Consider the following 12,931-nt stretch of genomic DNA (forward strand, 5'->3'; position numbering starts at 1 on the left):
ACAAAAAAGTCCAGAGGGGACATATCTGGGTATCGAGCAGGCCACGGTACAGGACCACCTCTGCCGATCCAAGTTTCTGGGAACGGTCGGTTCAGGAATCGACGTACAGGACTGAAATGTGTCGACGCCCCGTCATGTCGGAACTACATGCGTTGTCTTGTAGGGAGCGGGACGTCTTCCAGCAATTCTGGCAATGCTCTGGCGAGAAAATTGTAATAGTGCCTGTCATTTAATGGCCTAGGTAGCAGATACGGCTCAATTAAACATTACCCAACAACACCGACCCATACATTAACGAAGAAAGCGGTAGTAACTGTGGCACGTGGGTTATCCTCACTCCAAACAGGCTAATTGTGCATGTTGAAGACTCCATCACGCCCGGACGTTGCTTCATCGGTAAACACAGAGGATGGAAATGTAGGACGCATTTCACACTGTTCCAGGTACCACTGCGAAAACTGTGCTCTGGGTGGGTAATCAACTGGTTCCAGGTTGTGGACACGCTGTAAGTGAAATGGACGTAACAATTGCTCTCGAAGGACTGTTCTTACATTCGTCTGATTCGTCCCCATTTTATGTGCAACTGCACGAGTGCTGATTGAAGGATCCCGCTCCACATGATGCAAGACAGCTTCCTCGAATTGCAGCGTTCTTACCGTGCGACGGCGTCCTTGTCCAGGTAATCTGCTAAATGACCCGGTTTCACGCAGACGTTGGTACACAGCAGCAAAGGTCGTACGATGCGGGATACGGCGATTAGGATATTGTTGTTGATAAACCCGCTGTGCAGCTCGTCCGTTGTGGTGCGTTACGTAGTGCGCATCAACCATATCAGTGTACTCACTTCAGGTGTATCGCTTCATTAGTAAACAGAGACAATGCACTACTATACTGGTGGACAGAAGTTGCCTACAACTGAAGAGCGTAATACGGCCTCCGCCGGTTTAAATAATCCTCAAAGGAAACAATGACATTAGGGAAAAATATTTGTTTTGATGCCCCTACAACCTCCCAGAATTTGTCGGTTTAAATACTTTTCACCCTGTATACAGAGCAACGAAGGACCGTATGCGCGTAGGAGTAATCCACTAAATTACAGGCCCATATCGTTAACATCGATATGCAGCAGGATTCTAGAACATATATTGTGTTCTAACATTATGAATTACCTCTAATAAAACGACCTATTGACACACAGTCAACATGGGTTCAGAAAACATCGTTCCTGTTAAACAACTATCTCTTTATTCACATGAAGTGTTGAGTGCTATTGACAAGGGATTTCAGATCGATTCCGTATTTCTGGGTTTTCGGAAGGCTTTTGACACTGTACCACACAAGCAGCCCTTAGTGAAATCGTGTGCTTATGGAATATCGTCTCAGTTATGTCACTGGATTTGTGATTTCCTGTCAGAGATCATAGTTCGTAGTAATTGACGGAAAGTCATCGATTAAAACAGAAATTATCTCTGGCGTTCCCCAAGGTGGTGTTATAGGCCCTTTGATGTTCCTTATACATATTACCGATTTTGGAGACAATCTAAGCAGCCGTCTTCGGTTGTTTGCAGATGACGCTGTCGTTTATAGACTAATAAAGTCATCAGAAGATCAAAATAAACTGCAAACCCATTTAGAAAAGATATCTGAATGGTGCGAAAAGTTGCAGTTGACCGTAAATAACGAAAAGTGTGAGGTCATCCACATGAGTGCTAAAAGTAATCCGTTAAACTTCGGTTACACGATAAATCAGTCTAATCTGAAAGCCGTAAATTCGACTAAATACCTAGGTATTACAATTACGAACAACTTAAATTGGAAAGAACACACAGAAAATGTTGTGGGGAAGGCTACCCAAAGACTGCGTTTTATTGGCAGGACACTAAGAAAATGTAACAGACCTGTTAAGGAGACTGCCTATTTCCGCGCGCTATACGAGATAGGAATAATAGAGAATTGTGAAGGTGGTTCGATTTGCCATCTGCCAGGCACTTAAATGTGATTTGCAGAGTAACCATGTAGATGTATTTGCTAGCGCTGTAGGCGAGGCTGGTCGTGACAATTCTTGTCGAGCACCGTCACAAGCTGTGAAACGAGTTCGTCACTTCGAACCGGAAACAAAACGGCCACCCATGGAGTGTTGCCACACCACCTCTCCTCCAAAGTTTTGTAGTCGAAAGAATGGGAATAATATGGTGTACTCACATCGTGAACACCAACCTGCTTTCAGAAAGAAGTCCCTCGTTTGTGTAACTTACATATAACGAATCTTATCTAAGTTTTTTGCGCCTAATTCATTGGCGTAAATATGTAGGACCCCGTAACTTATGGTAGACTTAGAAATACATAGTAAATTGAGGTTTATTCATTACTATCGCCCAAGAGTATAATTTAACATTTCATTGTTGTGCTGGAAAACAATTTTGTCACTTACAGGACCGGCGCCTGCACTAATGTAAATTCACAAACAGCATGGAGCTGACTAATGATTCTCTATATTGCAGCCGACAAGGGTTCTCGAAAATGGCGGGCGTGACACTGCTAAAAAATGATTCCATCACTCGGCTGTAATCCGTGCACCTGATTATTTTTATTACTACGGTTTCAGTAATCCAAAGTTTTCGCAACTAAGCTTATGCCCTGTCTGAAACAAAAAAGTTACAGTCAGTATGTTTTACCAGTTCTGATTTATGGCAGTCAAACGTACGATAAATGTGCATCCAAAAATGGAACATTGTTCTGTGAGCAACGGAGAAAAGCTATGCATGACGGACATTGGTAGGAGGGCAAGATGTCGTAGAACAGATATCAGTACGAAACTTAGTTATGGTTGTATCGTGAAGGAAACGAAGGTGAACGGGAAATTTTGCTGTACAAATAGTTCGTAGGTGGAAGTTCATGATTGGATTGGAAGAGATACAGAATGATGGAAGCGGAGAACTAATGAGTTAGAAAATACGTTAGAACAGAACGGACGTAAAGATAAACTCCGTCTGGAGTCCCTCGCGTTCCATCGGTACCGACCGATCGCCACGTTGTCCTCCGCCAGTGGCATCGTTGGATGCATTATGGAGGAGAGTGGCGTCTCAGCACACCCTTGCCCCGACCGTTGTCAGCTGTCGTGACCTGGAGCCGCTCATACTGTCAAGTAGCTTCTCATCTGGAATCACGAGACTGATGAGAAGACGCTAAGTGCCATAATCCGATTTCCCCAGAAACTTCGCTCAGCGGAAGAGTCAAAATAAGCGAATCCATGTCCTAGCTTATCTGTAGATTTTCTAAAAACATTCAACAGCCAAGATCGCATAAATATGTATTTGAAACAACCGGTTTCGACAGACTTTGCTCTCGTCTTCAGGACTTGCAAAATCTTTTTGTTCTGAAACGTGTTCATTTTACGTTGGACCTCACGCCAAGTTGTCATGTGGATGAAGAAAAGCACATAAAATGTTTGTCATGACTAAAAAATCTCAGGCGAAACAATGGCACAGTGGCCAGCGTCGCGGCCTCTCGCTAATGCACCCGGCGTTCAAAACCCGATTGTAGTCTTCATTTTATTTTTCAGTTGTCTAAGTCCGTAGAATGTTTCTTATTAAGGACGCTACGGGCGTTATATTCGTTGAGAAACTACCACTGGATTTCAGAATCTTTCAGGGTTACAATCTTTTTAAATTCTCATATCTTTTTGCTTCATTCTTATATCAATTTTTTCTGTTTTATTTTTTGTTCTGTTTATTCTTCAGGAAGATTTGGCGCACGCCCTTGATACGATCGTAGAAACATTCGAAACATGGAAATTCCGAACCCTTCCAGCATTGCGCGAGGACAGGTTTGCCCCAGTGACATTTCTTCGTATGAATCTCACTCTGGAGAGAAACATCACCGAGCGAAGTGGCGCAGAGGTTAGCACACTGGACTCTGCATTTGGGACGACGACGGTTCGAACCCGCATCCAGATTTACGTTTCCCATGATTTCCCTAAATCGCTTTAGGCAAATGCCGCGATCGTTCGTTCCTTCATCCGGGGTAACCTATGACCTTGCATTTTGACCCCCTCTCCCAAATCAACCACCCAACCAAAGAAACGTCGTTGATATTGCTGCAGATTCCAAGAGTTGGTGATAACTTCGCGGAAACCACACATAACGAATCACTCTACCATAAATTGGTGCCTGGAATTGATTGTGAATCAAGATATAATACAGGAATTTCAACGAAAACCATTTCAAATAATTCTCATTTATCTTTTTTTTAAATTCATTCGCCAGACATACGATTAGTAAACCGACAAGGGCAGCATTATATCAACATTCGTGCAGTAATCCTCTACAATCATGGTTAGATAAATGAAAAAAAAAAAAACAAACAATAATCGGGTTTGAAACACGGGTGCGCAAGAGTTTGAAACTACGACGCTGGCCATTGAGGTGCCGCTTCGGTTGAACAACTTACTCGTTAAAACGCACGTTAAATATCTAAGACTTTCACCGTTGTTTTCTCAAAAACGGCCAAGTATCTACGGATAAGGGGAGAGACGTATCCGTGGAGGCGTTTAGCTGAAAACCGTGATCCATGCAAGAAATCTGCAGAGCTTTGATCGTGCAGTGGCTGACGATTACGGTTTCAATACACTAATATCTCTAACTTCTAATATCAAAGATATGCAGATGTTCGTCTTTTAAACTGTAACTCCTTTTTCGTGCTACAGTCTTTTTGTTTCAGACGCGTTGCATCTCTTACATTGACACGTTCAGTGGCTCCAATCACGAATAACAGTTTTACTTTTATAAGCGATACGTAATAGATTAGAAAACAGTTAACGCTATAATTTTTACGTAGATTACTTGAAGTTATGTTTGTCCGATCGAAATTTGCGTTCCCTCATTTGGGTGTAGGTTAGAGGTCGCACTGTCACTTCGTCTATTAAACGGCGACACATTCTCACATCACGCGTTCCTGATTTTGTAGGTGTACGTGGCTAGCTGCTGTGGAGCACCAGAATGTATGTGGCAAGAATTCCAGATTTTTCTGACGAGAATCTTAAGCGATTTCCGTCGGAACACCGTAACTTTCTTGCAGGAAAAATCTAATAGTTGTCCTTCCAGTAGCGACGTTCCACAGTAGTTATCTGACACCATACGGAAACAAGCAGATCGAGATGTCAACATGTGTATGTGTTTTATAAATGAAGTGACACTGCGACATCAAACATGGCCAGATGACAAGAAACTCAGTTTTCGGTAGGACAAATGAATAACTTCGAGTAAAGTTATTCCGTGACTTTTTCTAATATACACGTTAACTGTATTACTCTAGATTAACCTTATATTACTAATCCCAACATACCATTAGAGAAAAAAACTACCATCTCGTGAGCAAGATGTATGAGACAGACTTCAAGAAGAATGTAATAATACCAATTCCAAAGAAGGCAGGTGTTTACAGATGTGAAAATTACCGAACTATCAGTTTAATAAGTCACTGCTGCAAAGCACTATCGCGAATTCCTTACAGACGAATGGAAAAACTGGTAGAAGCCGACCTCGGGGAAGATCAGTTTGGATTCTGTAGAAATGTTGGAACACGTGAGGCAATACTGACCCTACGACTTAACTTAGAATAAATATTAAGGAAAGGCAAACCTACTCGTACATTTCTAGCATTTGTAGACTTAGAGAAAGCTTTTGACGATGTTGACTGGAATACTCTTTCAAATTCTGAAGGTGGCAGAGGTAAAATACAGGGAGCGAAAGGCTACTTACAATTTGTACAGAAACCAGATGACAGTTATAAGAGTCGAGGGGCATGAAAAGGGAAACAGTGCTTGGGAAGGGAGTGAGACAGGGTTGTAGACTCTCCCCGATGCTATTCAATCCGTATATTGAGCAAGCAGTAAAGGAAATAAGAAAAATTCAGAGAAGGTATTAAAATACATGGAGAAGGAATAAAACCTTTGAGGTTCGCCGATGACATTGTAATTCTGTCAGACAGCAAAGGACTTGCAAGAGCAGTTGAACGGAATGGATAGTGTCTTGAAAGGAGGATATAACTCCACCACACGTCTCAAAAGGCAAAGCGCATCTGGAACAAATATAAATTGCAGCAACTATAAGGCGTTTCAGTTTATAAAACAAATTGATATAATTGTTAATAAAACTGACAGCAGCTGCATTTAAGGTAATTTTATTACGCAGAGCGTGTTTCGTTCGAAATGACATCGTCAGGTGACTCCGAAGTTTTGCCAACAGTCTTCGTAACTACTTCTCACAAAGGGGAAGAAATGTGCCGATGTCATGACTCAATATCTAATAGCCACATTTCGACTCTTTATGAGAAATAATTACGAGGCCTGTTGGCGAGATTTCGATGTCATTTTAAGTTCGTGTAGAACCAAACTGGTTGTGTCGTAACGAATGAATCTGGAATCAGCTGTGGTGATTTGTATCTATGTTTACATAACTCAGCTGTGGAGACAATGTCAAGAGCATTTATATACTTGCTGCGGGATAGTGTCACAGCAACCAAATTGGTAGGTGGTACACAAGTCTGAACAGCAGGTAGCCTATTTTGAGCTACGGAATGACAGGAAACACTCGAAAAGTGGCGACTGCTCGTCTTCACATTAACACATGGACGCATCTCCTTGAAATCTGTTGCACACAGATACTCCTATGACACTACCGTCTTCCTGTAATCCCGTAGGGGAAAAGAAACAGTACATACCGAACTATCTCGCTCACAATGGTGCAGGGCTTCTGCTTCCAAACAAACGATTAAGGTATCTCATCAAGACCAGACATTTACACTGGAATGTGCTGTCGCATCTAAGAGCACACCTCTCGCGGATAACAACAGATTCATCTAACAAGTATGGGAACCGATCTCGAATGAACGATGTAAGATACGGTCCTATTACGTGATCTTTACACAATGCCGGCCAAGTTCATGGAGAAACGTGGCTAGCGACCCCACACGTTAAGTGACGAATCTATTTCCATCACTGCACATACGGTTATTTTGGCAGTTACGAATAGCGTCATGTCTCATCTATGAATATATATCATACTGTTTTCTGTAAATTCAAAATAATAATAATAAATAAAGGGAATTAACGAACAATGGTGTCTCATCTCAAAATACTTAGTCTGGAGTCCTTTGATTTTTAACTTTTGAGACAATATAAAATGTCTGACTGCACAATCAACGGTACCTGCCAAAAGGTCAGTGAGCAACACTAAATTCGCATTAAGTGTTCCAAAATATGCGTCATTTTATTTATTTGTAAGACTTCATGGTAGAATGAACCGTACAATGCCACATTGTGCCTTTGTATAGATCCTGATTAACCTATAGGATTCTCACACTAACATCAATAGAGACATCCTTCACCGATCTACGACAAACTATCTAGTAACCCAGAATTAACCCTTGACTTGACACTTCCGTTCATTTTAGTGTGTTTGGTTTTTAATAGCCTTGCAAATTATCTGGATACCGTATCTGAACTATCATTTAGCGCACACACACACACACACACACACACACACACACACACACACACACACACACACATAAAAATATTAAAAAGGTTTTATTATTTGAACTCCATATTCGCTGCGGTGTACCTGTTGAGATGTGCAGTATTTGGTGGTGAGGATTAATGGGTAAAAACAGTGGTTCTAATCACGGTGTGCCCAGAAAAATATTTGCAAAGGCAAAAACCTCGTGACCAATAGAAGCAGGACGAAAATCTGCGGTAGGTGGAGCCATTAGTATTCATTTACTTTCCTGTACTACGAGGTAGGCCATTTTTCGATAAAGTGCAATGTTTGTCAGTACGGTCTAACTTATGTTCATAAGTAAGAAAGACCTGACACAGAATGTTGTTATAATGTCCGTACTGGATATGAATAAATCACAGGCGTGTTCTTAATCATTTACCTAGCTATCTCCAGCAGTTATACTGGGCATAATTTCGCTCTATGCCGAAACTGAATACGCTAATACGAAAATTACACTATTTACGCTTTCAAGACAACGTAGAGGATAAATATACCGCTTACAGTAATATTCGTCCACTACCAACTTCCGCAGACTAAGTACTAAGTTTGCTAAGTACTTTGTCAGTCTTAAAATTTTGCATTTTCTTCTTTTGGCTTTCGAGGTTAAGCTAAAACATTCTCGCTCCGGTTATGTCATCATTTGATACAAGTTTAGTATTATTTCTTAAGGAAATGCTAATCCTGTTGTGTAAACTAACGTATCTTTCTGAGAGCACGATATGCTTAACGACAACAATCCTACCGTATTTCATTATAGATAATGCTTCAATTGTCAGCAGTCTAAGGTATACAGTCGATAACATGCAACTGCGTGAGCAGGCAATGATAGTGTCTTAACAAAAATTACTGTCGCTAATAACGGTTGAAATTGCAGAATTTACATGTATAAAGTGAAGCGCAGAAATGTTTGAAAAACCGACCAAACAAAACAAGTACATTGATCGTACGCGTTAAGAATCATAAATCGATGTTGCAATTAGAGGCTTAGAACGGGAAATTTGAGGAGGCGTCACTATAATTCGAAAAACTAAGCCATATCGCAAGACACAGCCAAATCACGAAATTGGAAGGTGCGAAGAAATAACAAATGAATTAATATGGGACTATTACTTTTCTACCGTTGGTAGTGACCAACATGGGTCACGGTGTTTACTTATTGACAGCAGCGGGACTTACCAGAACGCGTCGTCCGTGAACCGCATGTTGCTTGTGACGCAGAGAGGCACCTGCTCCCTTCCGCGCGTCGGCTGCCCTACTGAGCTTGGGAGCTGCTAACACCTGCTGGTGATGCTACCTGCACTCCAGCCGCTACACAGAGCCGCGCTGCGGCTTTACCGGAAACTAATTTCGTTTTGCGGCTACCGCGAAGATTCCCCGCCACTGTAGGCTACATTCTGGTCCCCACATGATTCATGCAGTCTTGAAGGCGACGGTGATGAAGGGGGAAGGGGGGGGGGGGCGTATATTCTGGCTTCTCGCGTTAAAATCGCTCAGTCGTGCTATCTGCTGTGACGTCACTGGGGAGACACTGCGACAGATCGGATATTGCCAGTTAACGTGCTGCCAAAGTAACTACTGTTGTCTACGTTGTGTTTGCCACTCATCTAGTCAAGATAAATATCTCCTTACCGGTAAAATGAGTAAGAGCAGGCGTAAGTACGCCGTTCCTCATTGCCTACAAATGATTTTAACAATAAATCACCGTACCAGTTACGTATTTTAATGCGCAGCGCGACGCGGTTCAAGAGTTTGTTCCTATTTTTAAGTGGTACTATTCACACCAGCGTTGTATGTGATCTCTGTATGCTCTACATCTACATTTATACTCCGCACGTCAGCCAACGGTGTGTGGCGGAGTACACTTCACGTGCCACTGTCATTACCTCCCTTTCCTGTTCCAGTCGCGTATGGTTCGCGGGAAGAATGACTGCCGGAAAGCCTCCGTGCGCGCTCGAATCTCTCTAATTTTACATTTGTGATCTCCTCGGGAGGTATAAGTAGGGGGAAACAATATATCCGATACCTCATCCAGAAACGCACCCTCTCGAAACCTGGACAGCAAGCTACACCGCGATGCAGAAGGCCTCTCTTGCAGAGTCTCCCACTTGAGTTTTGCTAAACATCTCCGTAATGCTATCACGCTTACCAAATAACCCTGTGACGAAACGCGCCGCTCTTCTTTGGATCTTCTCTATCTCCTCCGTCAACCCGACCTGGTTGGGATCCCACACTGATGAGCAATACTCAAGTATAGGTCGAACAAGTGTTTTGTAAGCCACCTCCTTTTTTGATGGACTACATTTTCTAAGGACTCTCCCAATGAATCTCAACCTGGTACCCGCCTTACCAACAATTAATTTTATATGATCATTCCACTTAAAATCGTTCCGCACGCACACTCCCAGATATTTTACAGAAGTAACTGCTATCATATAATCATACAATAAAGGAGCCTGCTTTCTATGTATTCGCAGTACATTACATTTGTCTATGTTAAGGGTCAGTTGCCACTCCCTGCACCAAGTGCCTATTCGCTGCAGATCCTCCTGCATGTTGTTCTGTTTCTCTTCCCCTCGGATTGTCTTCTACGTTGTATGAAGATATTCTTTCTCCAACACTATGCAGAAATTCAAACACGCGCAAACCATCATTTACGTAAACAATGTGTCATGATTTGCCTCTGTTTGAATAGCTTCGTAATGATGGAAGCGGCTCCTTGAAATCGCATAAAAGACGACTACAGGGCAAGAGAAGCGGAATAACAAGCAAGCAGACATCAATTAATTCCTGAAACACAACATGTTATGCACGAAAAAACGTAAATGATGAAGCGCTTTACTGTTTATATTATTATTGACACAACCACAGGCTTTCGAGGAGGAGGAGGAGGAGGAGGAGGAGGAGGAGATTAATGTTTTACGTCCCGTCGACAACGAGGTCAGTAGAGACGGCGCACAAGCTCGGATTAGGTAAGTACGAAGGAAGTGTCTGTGCCCTTTCGAAGGAACGCTCCCGATTGAGCCGTGCTGGCCGCGGCTTATGTGTTGGTTTATACCTTGACTGTTACTCTGGGTTTGGTTTCCCGCCGTTATTGCCATTATGCCATGGTTCTTCCTCTTTCTACCTGTGGCAGTAGCAGTGTGTATCGATATTCGCACCTTGTACTATCTTTGTTCTGGTGCTCAGTTTCCTGCTAGCCGGTTTGCGGCAGTCGGTCGGTAATCAGCCAGGAAATCGCGCGGCGCAGTGGTCCGGGCCTACTGGCGGTCTCTACGCAGTGTCAGAGTGCGTGGGAGCTGTTCCGGTTGCTACGAGGTTCGTGGCTCATCGACCCAGGACATCAGAGTTGAGTGGTGATTTAATTACCGAAGCCAGTCTGTTCATGTTGTGCCATTGGGTTTCATGGTTGGGTGTTGGGGGGGGGGGGGGGTATTCCTGTGAGCAACAGCGAGTGTTCGAGTTGGCGAAAGTTTGGCCACCATCCGGGGGAGTTTGACTGTATTTTGGTTCTTTCAAGTCGAAGTGCACCAGAGAAATTTTTTGCCTTGTGGCCTTCAGCGTTCCGGTTACCTGTCCTGGCCGCTGACGTAAAATTCAGGCAGTGTCCTTTCCTCACCGTGTTGTCGCTGTCCAACACGTGTGTGTAGTTTTGACAGCTTATGCAAACTTGGTTGTCGACGGCTACGCTTTTTATGTTTTGGCTTTTGAGTTCCTTGTGTACTGGTTGGGTGGAAAGCAAGTCGTTTTGTCGGTGGGTCCGTTGATTGTCTCTTCGTTGGGTTGCCGGCGGATCGGATATAGTTGGGCCGACTACCTGTCTCCCCTAAGCGAACGTTAATATTTCAAGTGCAGACCGACTCCCAGAAACTCCGGAGCGCCGCTGGCTGTAATGCCTTTTCTTATTGGTATTTGATTGTGTATTTTAGTGGCTCATAGCCGATGGTTTGAAATGGGCCTTCAGCCGCTTTAAAATTGAAAGTTCCTTACTTGTCAAGTCTTGCATTGTTTGGGCCTTCAGCCTCACTTAAAATATTTATTTATTTATTTTTGATAAAGCTTTGGGCCTTCTGCCTTTTAAAAATTCTTTGTAGTTGTGTTTTTCAATTCTGGGCCTTCAGCCGTCTTAAAATTAAAATTCTTTATTTGCTAAGTCTTAGATTGTTTGGGACTTCAGCCTCCTTTTTTAAAATTATTTAAGGATAAAGCTTTGGGCTTTCTGCCTTTTGAAAATTTATTGTAGTTGTGTTTTAAATCATGGGCCTTCAGCCGTTTTAAAAATTACAGAGGTTGTGTGACATATTCAGTCGATAGTTAAGCTCGGATATTTGCGCTGTAATGTTTGGGCAACTAAATAAAGTTATATGTATTCGAGTGCAACTGACAGCCGCTCATTTTTGGCCCCTTTCCACAATTCCAACTTCCTGTTCTGTCCTGCGGATTTAATCAGGCGTTTCACCGATGTTTGCCTTAAGTAATTCAGTGAAATCACGGAAAACGTGAATCAGGATGGCTGGACGCAGGTTTGAACCGTCATCCTCCAGAATGCGAGTCCAATGTACTAACGATTGTGCTACCCGCTCGGTCAGACTTACGGAGAACATCGCCTATGACTATTGGAACTGCCTAGGCAACTCAGGATGTTACGTCTCACGATTTTCTGAAAAATAAAAAAAACTGGAGAAATGAGCAGTTAGGTCGGTGTGTTTTGAGACTGAAACCGGATGCTCTTTCGTCGCAGAAACTATCGAACTGGCATGGATGTAAAACTCTGAATGCTGTAGCTGTGATACAGAGATGTTGTACAATTAATTTCCTATGTTAAACAGGATCTAAAAAAGAATGAGATTTTCACTCTGCAGCGGAGTGTGCGCTGATATGAAACTTCCTGGCAGATTAAAACTGTGTGCCCGACCGAGACTCGAACTCGGGACCTTTGCCTTTCGCGGGCAAGTGCTCTACCAACTGAGCTACCGAAGCACGACTCACGCCCGGTACTCACAGCCTTACTTCTGCCAGTACCTCGTCTCCTACCTTCCAAACTTTACAGAAGCTCTCCTGCGAACCTAGCAGAACTAGCACTCCTGAAAGAAAGGATATTGCGGAGACATGGCTTAGCCACAGCCTGGGGGATGTTTCCAGAATGAGATTTTCACTCTGCAGCGGAGTGTGCGCTGATATGAAACTTCCTGGCAGATTAAAACTGTGTGCCCGACCGAGACTCGAACTCGGGACCTTTGCCTTTCGCGGGCAAGTGCTCTACCAACTGAGCTACCGAAGCACGACTCACGCCCGGTACTCACAGCCTTACTTCTGCCAGTACCTCGTCTCCTACCTTCCAAACTTTACAGAAGCTCTCCTGCGAACCTAGCAGA

The 12,931-nt window shown here is 43.2% G+C and overlaps 1 protein-coding gene across 1 annotated transcript in view; it reads right to left on the minus strand.

Moving 5' to 3' along the window:
- Window positions 1-8,881, minus strand: part of LOC126203748 (serine protease gd-like) — a 309,528-nt gene extending 300,647 nt beyond the window's left edge. Inside the window, exon 1 of the mRNA XM_049938116.1 lies at window positions 8,736-8,881. Coding sequence (XP_049794073.1) covers window positions 8,736-8,761 — 26 coding nt within the window. The 5' untranslated portion in view covers window positions 8,762-8,881. The remainder of the gene's footprint in view (window positions 1-8,735) is intronic.
- Window positions 8,882-12,931: the final 4,050 nt, after the last annotated feature.

The sequence above is a fragment of the Schistocerca nitens genome, chromosome 9, assembly GCF_023898315.1.
Source record: "Schistocerca nitens isolate TAMUIC-IGC-003100 chromosome 9, iqSchNite1.1, whole genome shotgun sequence".
NCBI lineage: Eukaryota > Metazoa > Arthropoda > Insecta > Orthoptera > Acrididae > Schistocerca > Schistocerca nitens.